Genomic DNA, 26,247 nt, shown 5'->3' on the forward strand with positions numbered 1-26,247 from the left:
AACACTGGCATTCCAATTGCAAAAGTGGTTTGCGTTATTAATATTAAAGCAGAACTTTTCATGAAAAAAGAAGGTCTGTTTTTTAGTTTGACCGTTCACCCCCATTTAAAAATGTGGCACAAACAAAAAAAAGGCAAGCAGCTGCAATATTTAAATCTCGTTGGCTCTCAGCTAAAAATAGCTGTCATTTTTGTGGGTGTGTTAGTGTTGTGCATTCAGACTATTAGGAGAAAAATGTTACTTAGCTTACAACCTGTCTACCATCTCCAAAATATAGGCAAGGGAGGCAATCAAAGACCCTATAGCTAGAGTCTTGGAATGCTGAGGATACCAAATCTCCCAAGAAGATACTCCTACACAGTGCCAGAGCAACTTCTGATCAACAGTGACAGCATAGGTCCAGTTCAAAAAGTTAGCTGATAAGATCCAGGCCAGCAGCATGGGAGCAAACCAAGTCATATTCTAAGTGACCATTGAACAAAAAATCTGGTTTGGGGTTTTATCTGTGCTACCCCTGATACTATGGATGGGGTTTACCCAAATGACGATGGCAGTGGGGTGGGGTGATGGGGTTTGGATTGGGTTTTTTTTTATTCCCACTAACAATGGCATGGTTTATTTTTATTCCTGCTAACATCAACAATTGGGTGTATATTTTATGCTGGGACTTATTTTTACTCCAACTGACAATTATTGGACTGGGTTTTGCATCTATTGATTAGCAATGGAAGGAACATTTTGTTACACAGTCCTGACACTGCACTAGTTATGCTAATAATCTATGTGACCTAGTTTTGGACAAATTATTTATTGTGTTAAAGCTTGCTGGTTGCTAAGTAGTCCCCAACAGTTTTAATGAAGTTTTTTTTAGGGAATGCTCGGACAAAGTGTTGAAACAAGTAGGTTCAACCTTTGAGTTTTTATCTATAATGGAAGACCTGTTTTCTGGTTCTTGATATTTTTAACTTTCACAATGTTAAAATATTAATTGTGTTCCGAGACCTGGTGGCGAAGGACCTTGACTCATTGCAAGTCAAGAAACCAAGAAATATTCCAGCTTTCAATAAAGGGTTAAAAAATGTTGGAGAGGAAAGATATTATAGTGAGGCCGGCGGATAAAGGGGGAGGTATCGTTATATTAGATACCTCCGCCTATGACGCTGAAATTAATAGACTGTTGTCTGATCGGGACACATATGTCCCTTTGGCTGGAAACCCTACCCAAATTTATAAAACAGAATTACTATCACTAGTAGATAGTGGTTTCCAAAGAAAATTATTAACCAAAAAGGAAAAAGCCTTTTTGGTGCCTTCAGCACCGCGGATTCCGGTCATCTATTATTTACCGAAGGTGCACAAGGACCCAGTACACCCACCCGGGAGACCGATTATCGGTGGCATTGGTTCTGTCACTTCCCGGGTGGGGAAGTACATTGATAGCTTTCTGCAGCCTTTGGTGTTTAAAACGCCCTCATTTCTAAGAGACTCCACGCAGGTCATTAATGAACTTGCAAACGTAACTTGGAAGGATAGTTATATCCTGGCAACTGCTGACGTTTCGTCACTATATACTATAATTTCCCACCAACGTGGAAGGGAAGCGGTTGCCCACTATTTGGAGCAGGACACACTGTTGAGCTTTCAAAGAGAGTTCCTGTTGTCTCTGTTGGACTTTGCGATGAACCACAACTACTTTTGGTTCAATTACACCTTTTATCGGCAAAATCGCGGGGTAGCTATGGGCGCGAAATTTGCACTGAGCATGGCCAATCTATTTATGGCCAGGTGGGAGGAGGATGTCGTCAGAAATGTACCTAGGCCTGAGCTTGTACTCCTCCTATGGGATGGCGATTTTGAATCCTTGAGCCAATTTATGGCAACCCTGAATGCCAATGATAAGGGCATAATTCTGCAGTACGAGTGTAGCAGAACAGAGATACACTTCTTAGATCTAAACATCAGAGTGGTTGATGGCCATATTGTAACCTCTACCTTTTTTAAGGAGACTGACAGGAATGGATTTATTGAAACCACCAGTTGCCATCATTCGGCATGGTTGAGATCTGTTCCTGTCAGTCAATTCCTAAGACTCAAGCGAAACTGTTCTAATAGGGGTGACTTTTTAAGGGAGGCCTCTTCGCTTCGGAAAAAGTTTTTGGAGAAGGGTTATAATGAAGCCGAGTTGGATATTGCCTTTACAAGGGCAGACCAACGAGAGAGAACTGAATTGCTGCAGCCGAGAGTAAGAGAAAGGAATGATTCTTTCCAACATGCTTTCTTTTCTTCATACTCAGTGCAGCATTATTCAGTTAAGAAGAACTTATGCAAGCACTGGCAGGTGCTGCAAAATGACAGTGTGCTTGGCCCTCTCCTACCGGATACACCTCCTGTGATGTTTAGGGGGGTACCTCCCTTGCGGTTGCAGGTGGCTCCTAACATCTTGAATCCACCCAAGAGGGTTTCCTTCTTTCAGGAGAGGGGTTGCTTTTATCCATGTAGGAGATGTGCCATATGCAAACTGAACACTGCAGTCAACAGGAGAGGAGATTTGTTCCAATCGGAATCAACTCTTGAAACCCATAGCATCCGACCATTTATTACCTGCTGTACCAAACATGTCGTATATATGATTAGGTGTCCATGCGGCCTGGAATATTTTGGCCGCACAATTCTTTATTTCTAAATGAGTACTCTATGGGGCCTATTATACATCTGTTGATTACATATTGGAATATATGCTCTAGTATGAAGGCCTTTTTCTTAGTAGCTACTCCTCGTATGTATAAAGACAGCTTCCGGCGGCTGGAACGCTTGTGGTAAGCGTCTGCTTCCGGGCACTGCTAGATTGCTCCACCTCCCTTGGATATATTTTGGTGCTGCTTCTCCGTCTAGCCACACCCCTGACGATGTCACTGTATGACGAAACGCGTCGGGTTGGCTGACGCATGCACAGACGAGGGACGCAGCTGCCATCTTGTTGGTGGGGAAACCAACGAATGTCTGTGAACTTGCTGTGAACTTGTTATGACAGAACGCTGAAACTCGGTTACATAAATATAAGCTGCTTTCTTTATTTATTTAATAAATGATTAAGACTTTCTACACTATGAGGGGCATTTCTGTTTTTCTTATGAGTGGCGAGGCTACCAAGGTTTAACATCGATTACCATACCAGGAAGTTGTGAGGGGAGGAGTGGAGTTTACCTGCATTCCAGTATACCTGTATTGTTGGCGCTGCTTGACCCCTTTGGGTCTGGGTTGATGGTAAGAGTATTTAGTTACTCCATTTGGTGGCGGATCCTTTTTCTCTTTCAGCACTTTCGATCGGCTGGTGTGGACATAATTCCTCACGTGGACTCTCATATTGATGGACTGGTCTGCTTACATTTAGGATTAGCGCGACACCTATTAAAATATTAAATGTTTAGTATGTATTATTAGTTCCTGTGATAGATGAGGTTGTCTGTAAAAATGTGCTACATCAGTCAATTTTCAATGTTTTGCCAGTTAAGTAGTTGTAAAGGATTCAGCAACTCTGATGTCTGGTCCTCCTCATACAAAAGCTATATACCAAGATAATAGAGCTAGTTTGGGATATGGCTTAGTCTGTATAGCAGGATGATACTTTTACCAGTCTAGAATACACCAAAAGTTGGAAATTACAATAAACAGTGGCAGTGACAACCTTTCCTATCAGCCTTTAGACCACTTCATTATTTCCACAAGTAAGAAAAATATAGCACTAGCTATGAGATAAATGTATTAAAGATTTTAGGTGTACATCCTATGATCTAGGCTGGCCATTGAAGGATCGAAATTCGGCTGGGTTCAGCTGAAAGGGGGACGAGAGAGTGCTTTGGCAATAGTTGGTAATGCCTGGGAGCGGCGGTGTCACCCGTAGGCTTCAATGGTCCATCAGTTATCAGCACTCTCCCTCCTCTCCCCTGCAGTGGGTGATACAGGGACCCAGATCACCTGATTGGGCCAGAGTGGCCTGAAAATAGGTAAGAATATACATCTTACACAGGTTCGTGAGTATAGGTGTTAGGAGTAGGGAGGGAGAAATTTTAGGAGTAGGTAGGTTTTACCTGAAATTCGAATGGAAGCTCAAAGCACCACATTTTAAATACATAGTTAAAAAGGATTTAAAGTGGTTGTAAAGGCTTGAGGTTTTTAACATTCATGCATTCTATGCCTGAAGGTAAAACGCCTTCACTGTGCAGTTCCCCCTCATCCCCTATTCTACTCATCTGTGACCAATCCAGATCCAGTGATGTGAAGGACACACAGAGGCGGCTCAGGAGTGAGCACGTATGAGTGCCCCCATAGTAAGCAGCTTGCTATGGGGGCACTCAGCAGGTGGAGGGGCCAGGAAAACCAGCAGGGGACCTTAGAAGATGAGAATTGGGGCTGCTCTGTGCAAAAACTACACAGAGCAAGTAAGTATTACATGTTTGTTATTAAAAAAAATCTGAACCTTAACAAACAGTTTAACTTAACTTTGTGTACTCTAAGGGCTAAATGACATCACTTGTGAATCAAAAAAATCAAATAATGTGTGGTAAACAAAGCTGTGTGCACCCCAACGCAACTCTAAAACACTGCAGCGCTTTGAGCTGCGAAAAAAATTCAGGCAGCACCCATTTTTTTTGTGCATTAAGGAGTATTGCAGTACACTGTATTGTGGTGTGTTTGGGCCCAGAATACCTATATATATATATATATATAGATTTTCTTTGTTTGTTTAGATTGGATTTCAGCTTTAACGGTAACCAGCCCTTTTACATTTAATATGTAACAGGTAAGGCCCAATCCCAGGAAGTATAGTGTGGTAAGAATGATACTTGCTCGGTGATAGATCAATGTGGAAAGAATTAGGTCCCTAAAGATCCTCGCTATTGGTAACCTGTTGTGGAATGTATAATGCCCCTCCGAAGAGGTACAAAGAGCCTTCACCCTTGGTGCTGGGCCTTCTCTGGATGCCTACTTACTTACTCTCATTTCTGCTTTCCCACTGAGGTGTTTTCAACAATACAGGAATAACCTGCTCTGCTAGGTGGAAACTTTGTAGTATCAAACCCAAATGTGGCTAGATCATTCCAGTCATTCTAAAAATAGGTACATTGGTCAACCTGATTTCGGGAGATAGATAGATAGATAGATAGATAGATAGATAGATAGATAGATAGATAGATAGATAGATAGATAGATAGATAGATAGATAGATAGATAGATAGATAGATAGATAGATAGATAGATAGATAGATAGATAGATAGATAGATAGATAGATAGATAGATAGATAGATAGATAGATAGATAGATTAGATAGACGCTAAAGCAGCTTGGGTGTAAAAAGCAAAGTCCACTTATTACAACAGGGTCTCCACCTCTCTTATTTTGTAGAGACTTTCTTGTGTCTATCAAACATCAACCATCTGCATTATCTTTCTAACAATACTATTTTTATTAATATGTTCATTATCTGTCAGTTAGGTATACTCAAACTTTCTATTAGCTATTATCTATATACCGTAACTATCTTCAACTGTGTAACCATAAATCTATTTAATGATGTACCCATCAATTAATTATTCTCCTAATTAATAATCTGACAAGTTATTTGAAGTGTCTGTCTTTCAGATCTCTGTTATAACGAACAATATCAGATATCTAAATTTATATTTGAAGCAGACCTTGCACTAAAAGGCAAAAAATGTTTGAAAGATCAAGGCCCCCACTCCCATAATAGATTAATTGACACAGTAAAATGAAAAAAGTTATAAATATACATACCTTACCCCCAGCTTCCCCAGCACAATGAACTAGACTGTTTCAGCTACTCAGGTTAAAAACAGAGGTTTTTGTTGCATACATTTATGAATTTGCGACGTCAAGGCACCTCTGATAAATGTGGTCCTTAACTCTAAACCAGACATTCTCAAACAGGGTTCTGTGGAACCTTAGGGTTCCTCAAAAGGCTGCTAGGAGGTCCCTGAGCAGTGGTGGATTGACCTCCCACTAGATTGTGCCTGCATAGTGCTGGGGCCAATGTCACTTGGCAGAACCAACTGTATGGCAATGTCAATCAAAGCCAGTAAGCCAATGAGGAGAGAGCAGGATCGAGGGGCGACCTGCACTCTGTGTGTGAGTGGACAATGTCCATTCACAGGAGTGCGGCTCGGGAACGAGCCTGCTTGAGTGCCCCCATAAGCAGGGGGAAGGAGCTAGGACCACCAGCTGGGGGCCCAAAAAGAACAGGATCAGGGCTGCTCTGTGCAAAACCATTGCACAGAGCAGGTAAGTATAACATGTGTGTTATTTTAAAAAAATAAATACAACCTTTACAATCACTTTAAGCTGCAATAGCAGCTAGAGGGGGGTGAAAACATGCTTTGCATTACAACATGGCAAAAATATCCTGTCGTGTTTTGTGGGCAGTATCGCCGAAAAAACTGACCAATTCAGGGAATGAGGCCTTGCTGTAACTCTGAGCCCAACACTAGACTTGCAGCGTGGTATTGCCTTACTTTTAACATTAACAATAAGGGACAGATTCTCCCAACTGACCTTCACTGAGCACCAATGTAAGGGGGCATTACCCCACAAACCACCTATGTAAAGGGGGTACTACACTGACCACCAAAGTATGTCTTCATTTCCTGGCCAATATTATTTGATACACATTAATTTTAGGAATTCCTGAAAACACTTTTGTTGGATAGAACAGGGGGATGTTAAAAAATGATCCCTTTTAGGTGTCAGATACTCCAGGTATGCCACATTCTTTAGTTTTTTGTTTATTATCATTGTTTTTTACTGATCTTGCTAATGTACCATAAGCTGTAAATAGAACCATTTTTTTCTCGGGTTCCCAGAGACCTGAAATCTATTTCCAGGGTTCTTTCACAGTAAAAAGTTTGAGAAAGTTTGTTCTAAACTATCTGAGTTCCTAACAATGGAACACACAGTATATAGCAATTTACAAACAGAGGGCAGGCTCATCTGGAGGTAGCTCCTTGCTCCCTAGAGGTACAGCAACACACAAGAAGCCAAAACCTCAACTTTGCACAGCAGCTGAGGACCTCCACTATGTGTATGCTCCAAATCTATAAAAGGAGCAGCTTTGAATAAATGACCATTGCGTGAGAGTTCACAGACCCGTAACAGTGAAAGATTGGGAAATCCAATCTCTAAATATCTGCAGTGTATGTTTTATCCTCAATGAGGGGGAAGAATAACATGAAAACCTGAAACTTGCAGTAATACATATTAACTATTAAGAGGTTTGCAGGGTTGATTCATATACAGATGGTCAATGACTGATAGAAAAACACTTGCTACCTTTTAAAATATTATTCTTATTTTTGGTTAAATCCGCTCTCCTCTGTCTGTAACTCTAAGCTTGAGTTATGAGCTAGACGCTATGGCTTCAATCCCCAGAGTGTTTAAGAGATGGGCACAGAAATCACTTCTTCCACAGATTGAAATGGATGCAGCTTTTCCACAGTTCAATTCTGATCTGCTCAATACAATTTTTGTAGTGGATTCAATCTCCTCTAATGGGTTTTTGCTGAGACACTCTGCCCAAGATTTTCTCTGCTATAATGCCAAGCACTATTTCCTCCCTTTGTTTAATTATATTTATTGTCTGGTGACCCCGTACTTCAAGAATAATTGGGCTTCCATAGCACTCACTTCCAAATCCTGATGTTCGGGCACGTGACCTGAAGGTGAATACTGCCTACTCCTTATAACAATACAGAATTTGTTCTCAAGCCTTTAGAATCAATAGTATAAATGTATCATTCGGGAGGATATGTAAGGAGAAACTTATTTTCTATATAGCTACAGTGCTGGCTTTAAAACTAGACTAGTTATACTATTTTTACTGTGTAATTATTTTGGCATGCATTATTAATAAAAAAAATAAATTGCTCCTTGTACATTGGTAGTAGATAGAAAATGTAATTTTCTTTATGCTGGTAGATGCACTGACCATTATTTTATGCAGTATACAGAAGAACCCTACAATTTAGGCATGCCCTTTTGTGCTACTCAATATACAGGTGCATCTCATAAACTTTAGAATATCATCAAAAAGTGAATTTATTTCAGTAATTCAATGAAAAAAGTTCATATATTTTATATAGATGCGTTACACGCAAAATGATATATTTAAAGCATTTCTTTCTTTTAATTTTGATAATTATGGCTTACAGCTAGCATAAACCCAAAATTCAGTATCTCAGAAAATTTGAATATTACATAAAACCAATAAAAAAAAAAAAAAAAAATTTTAATTACCGAAACGTTGGTTACTAAAAAGTATGTCCATGTACAGTATAGTATGCATTAAATACTTGGTTGGGGCTCCTTTGGCATGACTTACTTCATCGGTGCAGAGTGGCATGGAGGCATTTAGCCTATGGCACTGCTGAGGTGTTATGGAATCCCAGGTTGCGTTGATAGCGACCTTCAGCTCTTCTGCATTGTTGAGTCTGGGTTCCCTCATCTTTCTCTTGACAATACCCCACAGATTCTCCATGGGGTTTAGGTCAGGTGAGTTTGCTGGCCAATCAAGCACAGTGATACCATGATCATTAAACCAGGTATTGGTACTTTTGGCAGTGTGGGCAGGTGCCAAGTCCTGCTGGAAAATGAAATCAGCATCTCCATAAAGCTGGTCAGCAAAGGGAAGCATGAAGTGCTCTAGAATTTCCCCATAGAGGGCTGCGCTGACTTTGCATTTGATAAAACACAGTGGACCAACACCAGCAGATTACATGTCCCCCCAAATCATCACTGACTGTGGAAACTTAACACTGGACCTCATGCAACTTGGATTCTGTGCCTCTCCACTCTTCCTCCAGACTCTGGGACCTTGATTTCCAAATGAAGTGCAACATTTTTCACAGTCTGTGAAGATGAGAGACTTTTGAGATAGATCCAAAAAAGATTAATGATTAGTCTGATATGTGGGATCTACTGTATTTTCTGGTGGTATCTTGATCTACACCTCACCCCCCCCTCACATATTGCCATATGCAATAAACTGGGTTTCTACTAAAACTTACTAAAGTAATTGCAAACAAACACACCTGAGATTAAATGGGCTTGTGACCTTTTTGCTGTGTAAGAGTGCTCAATAAGTTAGCAATGTAGCTATTGATGAGCTGAAGATCATAATTTAGTCATATCTACTGAGTCTCATTATCAATTGTGCTACACATATGTACCAAACTGCAGTTGTCCACTAATGTATGAACTTCAGAAACATATGCAGTTAGTGCAACCAGAGCGAAAACAAAGCTTCCTGTTACATAATTGTTTGTGAGTAGTGACTAAAGGGAAATAGGCTGGTAAAGGAGAAGTAGTGTGGGCTTTCAAAAAAATAAATAAATAAAACAATCAATCATACTCACCTAGGTAGAGGCAACATCAGCCATATGCTGCATCTATTCACTGCCATCTCTAAGACCAAAAATCAAACGATAAAAGACTGCTGAATACTCAGTTATCAGTCTTCAGTGAGCAGAGAGATGGTGTCTGTTAGCACCAACTCTCTGCTTTGCCCCTCCAGCGCTCATTGAAGCGCCAGGCTGTGGAGGGGTCAGGAGCGACTGGCTCAGGTTCTCAGCAGCATACTGAGAGCCCGAGTCAGCTGCCAGTCAGATATATGGGTGGGTCCCAACATTGTTGTCAGGGTCTCTGTAGAGCCTGGACCGGCTCTTTGACATCAGCCAACAGCAGATTTTAACCCGCTGTCAGCTAAATCTGGGTCATAGGAGTGCAGAACTATGTGCCCTCCTGTGACCCACAAGAAAAGTATAGCCACAATAGCTTTGGCCACTTTTCTCCTTTAACACTACAAGAGAATTTGAAGGAAATCTCCCCTTAGCTTAGTAAATAAGATGAAGCTTTGCTGACTTTCGTTATCCAGTCATGTGCAAGTAAAAACACAGTTTCCTATATTTCTTGCATGTGAATGGGTATTTATGCAAAGCGAATCTTCACCGTCTTCACTAACCCAAGGGAAAATTCCCTTTCAAAGTGCAAATTACATTGCAAAGTGAACAGCCTATTTGTCTTTAAAAAAGTTACCCTAAAGTACCTAAGCTAGTTAACTAGCCTTTTTTTAGAATGAGAGATCAGCAACGGCAGCCTCCATTTTCTCTCAGGACAGACTTGAGTTTAAATCTGCCATTCTCAACCAGGGTTCTATGGAACCCTGCGTTTCTCCAGGGGTTGCTTAAGGTTTCTCAATCTGTGTCTGATTGTCCTCCCATTTAATGGTGCCTGCATAGTTCTTGGGCTAGTGCCACTTGGCAGATCCAGCAGCAGGACACCAATGATCTTTTTAGCTATCTGTAGGTTTGGTATTGTGACCACCACTGTAGGGTCAGGGATATTCTTCTGGCTGACCACCAATGTAAGGAGCATTCTTCTGGCTGACCACCAACCACCAATGTAAGCAGCATTTTCCTACTTCCTCCAATTAATTGGCTTCAGTTGAGGTTCCATGAGACCTGAAAATAGTTTTATAGGTTCCTCTGGGGTAAACAGTTGAGAAAGAATGCTTTAAATGAACAGCTTTTCTTACAAACCAATTGGCTACAATCTCATAAATATTTAAAATATAAAATAAGCCCAGTCACCTAACTTGGGAGGAATGTTTCTTTCATACCAGCTTACCTCCTGAATGCAACCATTTAAGAGTGTGCTTTTCAGTATTCTAATTGTAAAGCTATTTGCCCAACAACTTGCTTCTAGTACATTTATTTATGTTTTCCTTCTTTATCCTTACAGGGAAAAGCAATGGTATTTGCTCCTCAGAGAGGGAACACTTTAAACCAGTTCTGCAATCTAGCAGAGGCGGCTGGCTTTTCTATCCAAAGACATGAAAATTACGATGAGTATATTTCCAACTTCCACTCCAAGGTTGGTTCTCTGCTTGCGACAGATAATACTTTAATCCACATTGCATTTTGAAGAGATCATGGTCTTTTTGGCAGGTAACAAACGTTTGATTAAAGCCGTCCTAAGGTGTGCTGCTACTCAAGCGCTATTTTTATATGTGATTAGTTTTTGCTGTTAAACCGTCCTTTATCTCCGCACGTCTAGCAGGTTTTAACCGAAGGATCTTCTATTGGAGTTACCATAGTGAAAAAAAAAAAGTCATCTTGCTGCATTATTTGTCGGAGGCATTGTGTACAGCACATATAAGCCCCGAATCAACAAGCTTGTAAAATGACTATAAACAAATGTTAGGCTAATCTAGCGGCAGTATGTGTTGAAACAAACAGAAGGCTGATGTCTAATTGTGTTATATCATAACTTAAATCCTTATCGCGGCAAGCTTTATGGCTGGGTTAGTTGGCAGATTCGAAGTGCTAAATCTCAAACAGCATTTCACAGCTGTGAGGTTAGATGTCAGATTGAGGAGCCACAAGATTTAGGTCAAAAGCACTTATCTGTGATTTCTAAGCTTGCTTACATAAAGCCCCTGCTATCAGTGCTCTTCCCATCATAATATATAGGTATATAACACACACAGCCATGTTAGTGGTAAAGTCAGAAGCTTAATATATATATATATATATATATATATATATATATATATATATATATATATAGCTAAAAATATAATATGCTTGAAAATCTTACTTTTTTGTACTGACTAGATTTTACAAAATATAAATGAATGGTGTGTTATTTGCATTCACTTATATTGCAACAACAAATTCAGTGCTTTGCAAAAACCATGGACTTTGCACATCATTCCTTTCCCAGAAAGAGCTTACTACTTACTATCCAGTGTACACTATACACGGATATTCTATAGCAGTGGTAGTCAACTTAGAAGATTTAGGGGCATCATTGTTTGCTGATATTACCAAAGGCTGCTTATGATATTCAGCATATGTAATCAGGGCCACTGATAAGGCAGTACAACTGGTCCTATTGTACTGGGCCCAGGCCTCATCAGCTAAACAGGGGGGCCTGTTATTGTTTTATACAGTGTGTATATATATATATATATATATATATATATATATATTTAATTTCTGTCTAAATTATTAATTTGATTTTATTAGACCACACCCCCCGCTCCAACTTGCTTACCAGGGCTTAAATTACATTTCCCTGGACCCCATCAGGTCAACAGAGGGACTCAGGAGGTGGGATTAGAGGAGGGACATTTATTTTTATTTTGGGGGGTAGGCAAATAAAGTCAGTGCTGCTGTTCTGCTGCACCCCCAAGGGAGTGAGCGGGCATTATTAGGAAGACTGTACGGTGCCCCATGATTTCTAACAGCAGCCCTGTATGTAATGCTACAGAAGACTGTGGGAGACTCATAGCTATATAATAGGAGACTGCTAGAGACTGCAGACATGCTACAGGAGACAGTCAGTGGTTACAAGAGACTGGATGGATGCTGCAAGTGACAATCAGATATGGAGACATGTTATAGTAGACCAGCCTTTCTCAACCTTTTGAACACAGTGGAACCCTAAAATAACTTTCTGGTCTCAGAGAACTCCTGCTAAATATGACTATACTATCTACAACTCATGATACACTAGTGTGATGGTCAGTGGGAAGAATGCTCACTAAACTTGTGGTCATTGGGAAGAATTACACCCTTATAGATGGCTAAAATGATCAGTGGTGTCAATGGTAACTTATCTAAGAGGCAGAAATTGTTCATTGTTTGAGGAACCCCCTAACAATCTCTGGAGGAACCCTAGCATTCCAGGGAACCCTGGTTGAGGAACCATATATCAGACTGATGGAGATCACTGTAAGAATATGAATGCCTTTACACTGTGCTCCCTACAGTCCCCCTAAAAACTACTTTTACATAATCTGATGTCTCTAAAAGGAAGATCCATTATACAAGATGAGAGAAAAATATACTTAGGGGTTGATTTTACTAAAGGCAAATAGATTGTTCATTTTTGCAAGTGCAGTTGCTCCAGAGCTTAGCAAATGAGGAAGAGTTCTGCTGACCTCCATTATCTAATCATGTGCAAGCAAAATTCAGTTTTTTTAATTTTTATTTTTGGTGCATGTGATTGGGTATTCTTTGTAAAGTGAAGCTTTACCTCATTTACTAGGCTCACCAGTCCATCCAGTTCAACCTATGATGTGTATATGTGTGTGTGTGTAAGTGTTTATGTCAATAGTACATTGTATATCCCTGTATGTTGTGGTCGTTAAGGTGCCCATCTAATAGTTTTTTAAACTATCAATGCTCCCTGCTGATACCACTGCTTGTGGAAGAGAATTCCACATCCTTACCGCTCTGACAGTAAAGAACCCTTTATGCAGTTTAAGGTTAAACTGCTTCTCTTCTAATTTTAGTGAATGGCCATGTGTTTTTTTTAAATTCCCTGTTGCTAAAAAGTTTGTTCCCTATGCTAGGGTCGCCAGTACGGTATTTGTACATTGATATCATATCCCCTCTCAAGTATCTCCTCTCCAGAGAGAATAGGTTCAATGCTTGTAGTCTTTTCTCATAGCTGAAGTCCTCCAGTCCCTTTATTAGCCTTGTTGCCTTTCTGTGGACTCTCTCCAGTTCCAGCACATCTTTCCTGAGGACTGGTGCCCAGAAATGGATGGCATACTCCAGATGTGGCCGGACCAGAATCTTGTAGAGTGGGAGAATTAACATTTTATCTCTGGAGTGAATCCTCTTTTAATACATGCCAGTATTCTTTTCGCTTTGCTTGCAGCAGCTTGGCGTTGCATGCCATTGCTGAGCTTGTCATCTACTAGGACCCCAGGTCCTTTTCCATCCTAGATTCCCCCAGGGGTTCACCTCCTAGTGAGTAACTTGCGTTAATTTTTTTGGCACCCAAATGCATTACTTTACATTTTTTTACATTAAACCTCATTTGCCATGTAGTTGCCCACCCCATTATTTTGTTAAGGTCTTCTTGTAAGGTTTCCACATCCTGCGTAGAAGTTATTGCCCTGCATAGCTTTGAATCATCTGCAAATACTGAGATTGAGCTGGTTAACCCATCCTCTAGATTGTTTATGACTACATTAAACAGAATTAGTCCCAGGAGAGATCCTTAGGGGACCACACCAGACCATTCCATGTACTCCCCATTTATCGTCACCTTTTGGACTCGCCCCCTGAAGCCACTTTTTAAATTAGGTACTCACCCTATGGTCCATACCTACATACCTTAGTTTGTACAGTAAATGTTTGTGGGGAACTGTATCAAATGGCTTTGCAAAATCCAGATAAACCACATCCACAGATCTTCCTTTATCTAGATGGCAGCTCCCTTCTTCATAGAAGGTTAATAGATTGGTCTGTCAAGAACGATTCTTCATGAATCCGTGCTGATTACTACTAATGATACTATTTTCATTACTAAAATCTTGTATATAGTGCCTTATCAACCCTTCCAATACCTTTCAGACTATTGATGTTAGGCTAACCGGCCTGTAGTTCCCAGGAATATATCTCAGCCCTTTTTTAAATATTGGTGCCACGTTGGCTTTTTTCCAATCAGCTGGTACCATTCCCATCAGTAGACTGTCCATAAAAATCAGGAACAATGGTCTGGCTATCACCTGGCTGAGACCCTTGGGTGTAAGCCATCTGGTCCCGGTGACTTTTTTATGTTAAGTTTTTTAAGTCTATTTTTGTTACCCATGAGGGTGCATCCTGTGAGGTGTTATTAACCTTAACTTTACAGTCTAAGTTACTGAATCCCCCCGTTTCTTTTGTGAAGACTGAGGAGAAGAATTTATTCAGAACCTTTGCCTTCTCTCTGTCCTTTATAGCCTAATTTCCTTCATCATCCTTTATGGGGCCAATATGTTCTAGCCTCACTTTCTTACTTTTTATATACTTAAAGAATTTCTTTGGGTTTTTTACTCTCTTCTACAATGTGCCTTTCATGTTTTATCTTTGCCGTCTTGATTGTTCTCTTACATTTCTTATTGCATTCTTTGTAATGTTGGAATGCTGACAATGACCCCTTATCCTTGTATTTTTTGAAGGCCTTTTCTTTTGTTTTATATGCATTTTTACATTGGAGTTTAGCCACCCAGGGTTTATTTTAGTTCTTTTAAACGTATTCCCTGGTGGAATGCACTGGCCAATACCTTTATTTTGTATGTTCTTAAAGCACTCCCATTTTTCCTCTGTGTCCTTTGTTCTAGGATTCTACACCATTCAATATCGTCTAGTAAAGAGCTCAGTTTAGGGAAGTTGGCTCTGTTTAAATTCAGTGTCCTTGTATTACCCTTCTGTCTCCCATTTCTGTGATTTATACTGAAAATAATTAACCTGTGGTCACTGTTTTCTAAGTTGCCCCGTATTTCTACATCCTCGATCAGCTCTATTATTCGTAATCAGTAGGTCTAGTAATGCATTGTTTCTTCATGGTGTGTTCACCATCTGACCCATGAAATTGTCCTGCAAAGCATTTAGAAAATGGCGAGCCTTAGACGAATGCATGGTTCCTTCTGCCCAGTATATATCTGGATAACAGTTATAGTTATTAGTAAACTGTGTTAGAGTTTTCCAGGTATATTTTTTCATTCTAAAAAATAAGTGAATACACATATAGAAACAAACCACTAAAATGTATAGAATAGTGACTCCAATAATTAACATCTCTCATCCATCATAGTTGTATAAATAATGTGAATCCAAAATGTTAAAAGAACAAACAATAATATAATTGTCCAACAAAAATTGTTAAATTATGTTCGTGAAAAATGATGTTAATTATTGGAGTCACTATTCCATACGTTTTATACGTTTTAGTGGTTTGTTGCACTACTGGTGTCGCACAAGTGTGTTGTGTTATATATGTGTACTCACTTTTTTTTTGGAATATTCTTATTTGAAGTAGCCGCATCTATTTTTGTTATTATTTCTAATTATTACTATTTAGCGTGGGGGAACACACTTTTTTTATATTTTTTTTCATTGCAGTTGGTCTGGGTGGGGAGCTTTCAAAATGAAAGCACTAGTTAGAATAAATTAGCTGCCCAAAGGGGTACTTTTATAATGGAGAGCGGATATCCTCGCTCGCCTTTGTTTATACTTTACTCGACTGCACACTCCGCAGCTCACATTTTACAGCCAATGCATAAAATTCAGGCCATAGTGTGAATCCTGTCATTCTGTGCTGAGTTCCCTTTGCCTATTGTAGCAGAGAGAGTTTTGTGATTAAAGGACAGCTGGGCACATGATTTTGACAGGTCACATGACCGGGCTTTCCTTGTGGCTTTTTTTTTTTCTTTATTGTGCCATCATTTTTATTGTGCGGGATCAGACTCCCAAAGCCAGGAAAGTGCAATGCACATTTTTAAAGCATGCAGTACTGCTGTACTACTGTTTTTTGAAAGGACCCCTAAGTGTCCCTAATCTCAGACCTATCTCTACCGGTTAAGTTGGCTCTATGCTTGGTCCTTTCTTGCCTAAATCTTTACTTAACCTGACACTAAATAAATTCTTAAGTTGTAACCCCCCCCCTGCCCCCAAACTCTATCCTCCCTCCTGAACGTAATGTGATCATTTTTTTAACCCTAACACTTACTTACTGTAACCTTAACAATTACCCTTACCTTTAAGGCCTATTCACACTTGCCCATTTTCATGTAGCAAAATGTTTGAATTTTAATGCATGAAAAATCATTTCTTTCAGAAATCCTATTTTTTTCTCTGGGCCTGTGCACATCCATGTGCTGCAGCTTACCGTGTTCTGGAAACAGAAACTTTATGGGCCCATTTACATTTCTGCATTGACATTACCCCGTATGCTGCTTGCACATGGAACAGTGTGAATCCAGCTTTAAAAGTAACCCATTTAAAAAAAGTAACTTTTTTTTAAAGTAACATTGGTAGTGGGTTAGATACTAGCTTAGTAAAGCTACCCCTTTCTCTTTCTGTTTGAGACTTGTAAATTGCAAATTTTTAATAAAAATATTTGAAAAAAAAATTATCTGAAAAATAATAGCGATGGGGAGGAAGGAAATAATTTGAGCAGAATATTTATTAGCTTGAATAGGAATGCAATTTACTAAAATATTTTTTTCTTTAACTGTAAAGTTGCCTACATAAGAATTAATAAAATGTAAAAAAAAAAGTAACCCATAACAGTTATCCTATCACATAACTGCTACATCTTAACCCTAACAGCTAATCTTAGCCCCCCAACTCTTGACCCTAACACTAATTTAACTAAATCCCTACCTCTCAAACCCTTTCATAGTATAATTACGTTGTGAGACACATAAAGCCTCGTTGTCCAAAGCTAACAGTCCTTTGTCTAACTTCCCACTATTTAATACTTTGAAGATGTTTCAAACCAATTGTGGCACTTAGTTCCAGTTTTTTAAGTTTTCTTCTTTGGTACAATCTCCCCCCTATTGCTGTTTTCCGGCATGAAAAAAGGCTAAAGCTATTTTTTTTTTTCAAAAACGACAGTTCACTTCTTGTATTTACTTCTCTCATACAGTAGACATAGATTAAAAATAATAATGCAGCGCTGTAAATAACAAGTGATAATCATATATATAATATACAGTGTCCATAATCATAAATAAAGTATCCATAGCAATAAACTTTTGTGATAAATGATAAAGTGCTCAATTGCTATGTATTAAATATGTGACAAAAAAGATTTACAAATATAATAAAATGACTTTGATCAAAAAAAGTGTGCATTGAAATCAATCCAAGTGAGAAGCAAGTGCAGAAAATTATTCTCAGGTGTCACCCATGCAATATTTGGCCTCACCAAATAGCTGAAATATAAACTCACCAGAATTAATTAATGTCTAAATTATAGGACAGCAATTACGCCCTCAGCTGGGCAGTGGTGAGATATTTCCTCTCGGATTGTCACTGTCAGATAGATGTAATGGATCTCCCGCAATATCAAGATGAGGCCCTCAGGGATGTCTCAGCCAACCAACCGAGGTAAATCATCAAGTACAAAATAAAATACTCATAGTGTAGTATTTATTAAATCAAAAAACAAAAACAACCAAAAAAAAAAACAAGATAAAAAAAAAAGTGACTCATATCAACAGGTCACCAGATCATCAAGCTAAAACATCGGTGGATAAATAAGAGCAAGGTCCAGTATAGTTTAAAAAAAAACAAAAACTAGTAGTGCAAATAACACTTACATCTGGTGCCATCACACTAGTCGTAGAATGGAGGCTGGACCTCAGGCATATCATCAAGCTCTACAGCCGTTTCATGCCACGCGCATCATCAGGAGCGTTGGTTATCAAGAGTGCTGACTTGACACGATTTTATTATTTTTTTGATATTTGAACATACAGTAGATATCCCAACCATCACTTTGGAGGGACAGTATTTTAGAGGTTGAACTGTAAAATAAGTGGTCATCCGTTGCTGCAGTCAAAGATTTACAGTTCAATCTATAATAGCTGGTTTGTGGAGATATGTATCCTTGTCTGGAGGTGTATTAAAGATATTTTCTTCCGTTTCCCAAAGAGTAACTATAGGGTTCTCCTGATATCCACTCAGAAGTGAGAGGCAGTGCTTCTTTTCCTGTCTCCTCTTATTTCCGTCTGGCTATCTGAATGACAGATTTACTTTATTACTCAACACTTTTTGAGTAGGTATTACAAGAATATTGTACAGCAGGTCTCACTGTGCCGTTTTTAACATGGAAACAAAACATCGTATTGATTTGCTCTTATTTTTGCTTAAGAGAGGCATATATTTATCTTCAATTTTACATGCTCTACATATGAGATATGAGCATTGTACATTTACCCCCGCCAGCTGTAGTAATGGCAATTCAAAGTGTATCCAAACCTTTCTAACACCTAAGGGGGTTATTCACTGAAATATACCAGCCGTAAGCAGTTTATAGGAGCCTTTTAAGTTAATGGCCGTTAACAATTGCTAATAGCTACTGCAGTTCATTGAATAACCAACCACGGGCCTCTGGTGTGTATAGAAGTATAGATTTGTATGCTGTTTAAATTCTGCATGTATTAAATATTTATCTGTCTATATATTATTTTTAACTTTCTTATCCAGTCGGAAAGTCTTCTGGCTGCAATTTGCATATGGCTGCAGTTCAGGGTAGGATACAATTATTGGATACAGAAAACAATTGATTCCTGGAAGCAAGCACTTGGCAATGATGTCCTTGATAATTTGATTTTCTATGTTGTCATTAGTTCATGAAGCAAATGCCAATACACAATTATCAATAGGGCCTCTTGTTCTAAGTGCATTTTGTAAATAGTATCCATGTAATGTAGGATATTATCAATGGAATAACATTAATGTAACAATGGTATTTAAGTGTATGTCATGGAAAAATTAAAAACATTTAATTTAGTATATCTCTGTAGTACATCCCCATTTAACCAAGATGTATGCCTTTAAAAAAGCTGTGAGTTCACAAAAATACCAGTTGGCCCATGCAGCATACTGATGATTATCAATACAGCTCATGTACTAAATTTGCAGTAACAATTTTGATGAGCCCATTATTCACCGGCTACCACAATAGCTGAATTGCAAAAATTAAAATCAATAACAGTATTTCAAAAAACTATTAGATGGGCACCTTAACAACCACAACATACAGGGGGTATTCAAGGTACTATTAACATAAACACTTATCACACACACTCATAGGTTGAACTGGTGTCTTTTTTTAGCCTCACTAACTATATAACTATGTATCTAAGTATTGTCAGACCTGCATAGGGTTTTTTACCACTTCAATACCAGGTACTTTCACCCCCTTCCTGCCCAGGTAAATTTTCAGCTTTCAGCGCTCTCACACATTAAATGACAATTGTGCGGTCATGCAACACTGTACCCATATTCCATTTTTATAATTTTTTTCACTCAAATAGAGCTTTATTTTTGTGGTATTTAATCACCATTGGGTTTTTTATTTTTTGATTAACCACTTCCATACCAGTTGATTTCTGGCACTCCGCTCCTACATATTAAAATCATAATTTTTTTGCTAGAAAATTACTCGGAACCCCCAAACATTATATATATATATATTTTTATTTTTTTTTTAGAAGAGACCCTAGGGAATAAAATGGCGGTCATTGCAACTTTTTATGTCACACGGTATTTGCGCAGACATTTTTCAAACGCGTTTTTTTTTGGAAAAAACTTTTGTGAAATTAAAAAAAAAAAAAACACTAAAGTTAGCCCAATTTTTTTGTATAATGTGAAAGATGATGTTACGCCGAGTAAAAAGGATACCTAACATGTCACGCTTCAAAATTACGCACACTCGTAGAATGATGCCAAACTTCGGTACTTAAAAATCCCTATAGGCGACGCTTTAAAACATTTTACAGGTTACCAGTTTAGAGTTACAGTGGAGGTCTTGGGCTATAATTGTTGCTCTCGCTCTAACGTTTGCGGCGATACCTCATACAGTGGGTACGGAAAGTATTCAGACCCCCTTAAATTTTTCACTCTTTGTTATATTGCAGCCATTTGCTAAAATCATTTAAGTTCATTCTTCTTCCTCATGAATGTACACATAGCACCCCATACTGACAGAAAAACACAGAATTGTTGACATTGTTGCAGATTTATTAAAAAAGAAAAACTGAAATATCACATGGTCCTAAGTATTCAGACCCTTTGCTGTGACACTTATATATTTAACTTAAATAATAATATATTTAAAGCCACACACCTGTCTATACAAGACCTTCCAGATCACAATGCATGTCAGAGCAAATGAGAATCGTGAGGTCAAAGGAACTGCCTGAAGAGCTCAGAGACAGAATTTTGGCAAGGCACAGATCTGGCCAAGGTTACAAAAAGATTTCTGCTGCACTTAAGGTTCCTAAGAGCACAGTGGCCTCCATAATCCTCAAATGGAAGACGTTTGGGACGACCAGAACCCTTCCTAGAGCTGGCCGTCCGGCCAAACTGAGCTATCGGGGGAGAAGAGCCTTGGTGAGAGAGGTAAAGAAGAACCCAAAGATCATTGTGGCTGAGCTCCAGAGATGCAGTCAGGAGATGGGAGAAAGTTGTAGAAAGTCAACCATCACTGCAGCCCTCCACCAGTCGGGGCTTTATGGCAGAGTGGCCCGACGGAAGCCTCTCCTCAGTGTAAGACACATGAAAGCCCGCATGGAGTTTGCTAAAAAAACACCTGAAGGACTCCAAGATGGTGAGAAATAAGATTCTCTGGTCTGATGAGACCAAAATAGAACTTTTTGGCCTTAATTCTAAGCGGCATGTGTGGAGAAAACCAGGCACTGCTCATCACCTGTCCAATACAGTCCCAACAGTGAAGCATGGTGGTGGCAGCATCATGCTGTGGGGGTGTTTTTCAGCTGCAGGGACAGGACGACTGGTTGCAATCGAGGGAAAGATGAATGTGGCCAAGTACAGGGATATCCTGGACAAAAACCTTCTCCAGAGTGCTCTGGACCTCAGACTGGGCCGAAGGTTTACCTTCCAACAAGACAATGACCCTAAACACACAGCTAAAATAACGAAGGAGTGGCTTCACAACAACTCCGTGACTGTTCTTGAATGGCCCAGCCAGAGCCCTGACTTAAACCCAATTGAGCATCTTTGGAGAGACCTAAAAATGGCTGTCCACCAACGTTTACCATCCAACCTGACAGAACTGGAGAGGATCTGCAAGGAGGAATGGCAGAGGATCCCCAAATCCAGGTGTGAAAGACTTGTTGCATCTTTCCCAAAAAGACTCCTGGCTGTATTAGATCAAAAGTGGGCTTCTACTAAATACTGAGCAAAGGGTCTGAATACTTAGGACCATGTGATATTTCAGTTTTTCTTTTTTAATAAATCTGCAACAATGTCAACAATTCTGTGTTTTTCTGTCAGTATGGGGTGCTATGTGTACATTCATGAGGAAGAAGAATGAACTTAAATGATTTTAGCAAATGGCTGCAATATAACAAAGAGTGAAAAATTTAAGGGGGTGTGAATACTTTCCGTACCCACTGTATGTATGTATTGAATGTTGTTTACATATGTGGCCGTGACGTACGCATGCGTTCGCTTCTGCATGCGAGCACGTGGGGACAGGGGCACTTTACATTTTTTTATTGTTTATTTTATTTTTATTTTTTTATTTTTACACTTTCCCTTTAATTTTTTTTTTTTTTTTATCACTTTTATTCCTATTACAAGGAATGTAAACATCCCTTGTAATAGGATCAGTGAATGACAGGTGCTCTTTTTAGGCAGATCTGAGGTCAATAAGACCTCAGATCTCTCCTACAGGCTAGAAAGCCTAAAATTAAAAAAAAAAAAAAAACGATCTCAGCTGAATGCCGAGACCAGTGCAGTATGGAAACTGCCAGGCCGGGCGTGTCGTCTTCACATTGCGCCCGGGCCTCTGAGAGTCATAGAGATAGCCGGGGACCATCTGGTCCTCGCAGTCTCTATGGTACACTTCCGCCGGCGGCCGATTCCTTCTCCGGCTCGCCGATCGCAGGGGCGAGCCGGTAGAAGCACTGGAGGGCAGCGGGAGGGGGCTGTTCAGCTGCTATGATTGTTCTTATGGTGAAGGGAATCGCCAGGGGAAAGAAATGATATCTGAATGATGCTTGCAGCTGCAGGCGTCATTCAGATATTCCCATTTAAACCCCAGGACGTCATATGACATCCACCTAAGGTGAAGTGGTTAATAAACAGAGATAAGACAGATTTTTTTTTTAACGCGTTTTTTCTTTGTTTCTTTTATGAAAATTTGGCAAATAAATTATCCTTCTTCATACATTTAGGCCAAACTGTATTCTGTTACATTTCTTTGGTGAAAAATCAATTATAGAGTCCAACTATGGTATATACAGTGGGGAAAATAATTATTTGATTCCCTGCAGATTTTGTAAGTTTGCCCACTTACAAAGAAATTAAGGGTCTATAATTTTTATCATAGGTATATTTTAAATAATACTGATAGAATATTAACCAAAAGTCCAGAAAAAAACACATGATAAAAATGTTATAAATTGAGTTGTAGTTCAGTGAGTAAAATAAGTATGTGATCCCCTACCAACCAACAATAATTCTGACTCCCACAGACTGGCTACAGTATGTGGTCATGTGGTACACATATTAGTCCTGTCAATTTAAGAAGGTGCTCCTAACGACAACTCGTTACGTGTATAAACGACACCTGTCCACAGAATCTCTTTCTTGCATTCAAGACCAAAGAGCTGTCAAAGGATGTCAGGGACAAGATTGTAGGCCTGCACAAGGCTGGAATGGGCTACAAACAAGAAACTTGGTGATAAGGAGACAACTGTTTGAGGGATTTTTCGCAAATGGAAGAAATACAAAATAACCATCAGCCGCCCTCGGTCTTGAGCTACATGCACGATTTCGTCTCATGGGGTAAGGATGGTCATGAAAAAAGTGAAGGATCAACCCAGAACTAAGTGGGAGGAGCTTGTGAATGATCTCAAGGCTGTTAGGACCACAATCATCAAACACCAAACAAACCATTGGTAACACAATACGCTGCCATGGATTGGAATCCTGCAGCACCCGCAAGGTCCCCCTCCTCAAGAAGGCAAATGTACAGGCATGTTTTTTCAATGAACATTTAAATGATTCAGAGAAGGATTGGGAGAAAGTGTTGTGGTCAGGTGAGATCAAAATTTAACTTTTTGGCATTAACTCGCCTCGCTATGTTTGGAGAAATGCTTACTATGACCTTAAGAACACCATCCTTACAAGGACGGAGGTGGAAACTTTATGCTTTGGGTCTGTTTCTCTGCTTAAGGTATAGGCCGATTTTTCTGCATTGAGGGGCCAATGGATATATTGTAAAATCTTGGATGAGAGCCTTCTCTCAGCCAGAACACTAAAGATGGGTCGTGTTTGGGTCCTCCGGCATGACATTGACCCAAAACATACTGCAAAGGCAACAAAGAAGTGGCTCAAAAGAAGTACATTAGGTCATTGAGTGGCCTAGCCAATCTCCAGGCCTTAATCCTATTAAAAATGTATGGGGGGAGCTGAAACTTTATATTGCCAAGCAACAGCAAATAAACCTTAACTGTTTGGAGAAGATCTTTTAAAAAGAGTTGACCAAAATCAAAAAGCTGTAATTGGACACAGCTGTTCACATGGCAAACATGTCATAGGCTGTTAATCGCCGTGATCGGTGATGCGCTGTGTCCGAGGGATACAGCACATCATCGATCGCCACGCTGTATGCTCTCAGCGGTGAGCACGAGTGGCCCGTTCTGAAGGACGTCATATAACATCCAGACAGAACGGTAAAGCCACTACTCGGTAGTCAATCCGCTATAGGCTGGGCGGGAAGGTGTTAAAGTGGACCTGAACTTAAAAAGTGAAGATCTGCTATGTTATAGAAAACATTTAGAATTGCTGACTGTTAACAGAACCCAATAGTCCCCTTTCCCGACGAACACCCAATTTGAAAGATAAAAAGTGCATTTTATATACAACTATATAGATCAGACTAAAATGAGGGACGGATGGGGAGGAAAGAGGGGCAGAGGGACTTTGTTCCAAATCAGGGGCAGTCCCTCCAAATCAGGGAAAGTTGGGATATGTCAAAAGCAGTCCGAGGTAGCTCAGAAGGAGGTCACAAGTAAGTTGAATGTACCTAAAAGCATGTTCAAATTGCCCTCCTCCCAAATCTTTTCAAACGATTCCCGCCCAGCCGTCTTTTGACAATATGCTGGGCGGGAAGATGTTTCGGGTGGACGTCATATAACAACCACTGACATAGCCGATAACAGATGACTGTACTGGGCCACTGCCGGTACCATGTGATCACTGTGAGCAATTACAGCAGATCACATGACAATTGTAAAGATTGGATAGCGTCCTTTAATGCCATTCATTGTGTACAATTGTGTTACTAGCTGTGATAATGTCAGCCAGTCACAGCCTATCTGTACCATGTGATTAGCTGTCGCCAATCACAACAATACGCACTGAATTAATTCAATTTCATTCAGTATAAATTGTTGTTTATAACAGTCAATTTCACTGGTATAAGCCATCATAATGTGTAAAAAAAAGAAAATCCTAAACACTTCCCCAAAGTTGTACAATTTTACCATGGTAATGCTGTATTGCTCTGTTTACAGTGTGTTTAAAAAAAAGAAAAGAAATGTAATAATAATATATATATATATATATATATATATATATATATATATATATATATATATATATATATATATATATATATATATATATATTTTTTTTTTTTTTTTTTTTTTACATACTGTCACCACTCCATGTCCCTGATCACCATCATACCAGTGATTTGATGACGCTATACTGCACTGGTGACAGTATGTGAAAAAAAATGTAAAAAGATGTTTATTTTTAATTTCATCATTTAAAAATAAAATTGTGACAAAAATTACAACTTTAAAAAACTCGGCACGCCTCTTTCTAAATACCTTGGACTATCTACTTTCCAAAAAGTAATTTTGAGGATATTTGTACTGTCCTGGCATCAGGCAATATGATTGCCAATCCCTGTACAGCTATGAGGCTGCCCAGGCACCCTCACATACCTGAAAGTGCTATGCTATTTTTTTAGAAGGCGTTTAAGACAAAGGGTGACATTTTCAGGGTACTGCTTAGGCACACATAACATTTCTAAATGTTCTCTATAATATAGAAGATCTTCACTTTTTAAGTTCAGGTCCACTTTATCACCTTCCCGCCCAGCCTATAGCGGATTGACAGCTGGGTGGTGGCTTTACCATTCTCACTGGACGTCATATGACGTCCTTCAGAACGGGCAGCTTGTGCGCACCCCTGGGAGCATGCAGCACAGCGCATCACCGATCACGATTAAGAGCCTATGATGTAGGCTCTTTATCATCATGTGATCAGCTGTGTCTGATCACAGTATAAATAGGAAATGCTGGTTATCCACATTCCTCTCCTCATGCTGACAGCGCATGAGGAGAGCCGATAAGCGGCATTCCTTAGTGTGGAATCCCCCCATTAGTTCTGCCCTTTAGTGCCCATCAGTGATGCCTGTCAGTGCCCACCAGTGATGCCTGCCAGTGCCCACCAGTGATGCCCATCAGTGATGCCTGTCAGTTCCCATCATTGATGCCTGTCAGTGCCCATCAGTGCTGCCTTTCAGTGCCCATCAATGATGCCTGTCAGTGCCCATCAGTGCCTCATCATCAGTTGCTGCCTATCAGTGACCATCAATTCTGCATATCAGTGCCCATCAGTGCT

At 39.6% G+C, this 26,247-nt stretch overlaps 1 protein-coding gene across 1 annotated transcript in view; it reads left to right on the forward strand.

Annotated features, from left to right (window-relative positions):
• The window catches only part of CAMKMT (calmodulin-lysine N-methyltransferase), a 641,387-nt gene that overhangs the window by 580,736 nt on the left and 34,404 nt on the right, over positions 1–26,247 (forward strand). Inside the window, exon 10 of the mRNA XM_082249844.1 lies at positions 10,808–10,939. Within this exon, the coding sequence (XP_082105970.1) occupies positions 10,808–10,939 (132 nt within the window). The remainder of the gene's footprint in view (positions 1–10,807; positions 10,940–26,247) is intronic.

Source organism: Pelophylax lessonae (assembly GCF_965119305.1).
Source record: "Pelophylax lessonae genome assembly, chromosome: 3".
NCBI classification, from domain to species: Eukaryota; Metazoa; Chordata; class Amphibia; order Anura; family Ranidae; genus Pelophylax; species Pelophylax lessonae.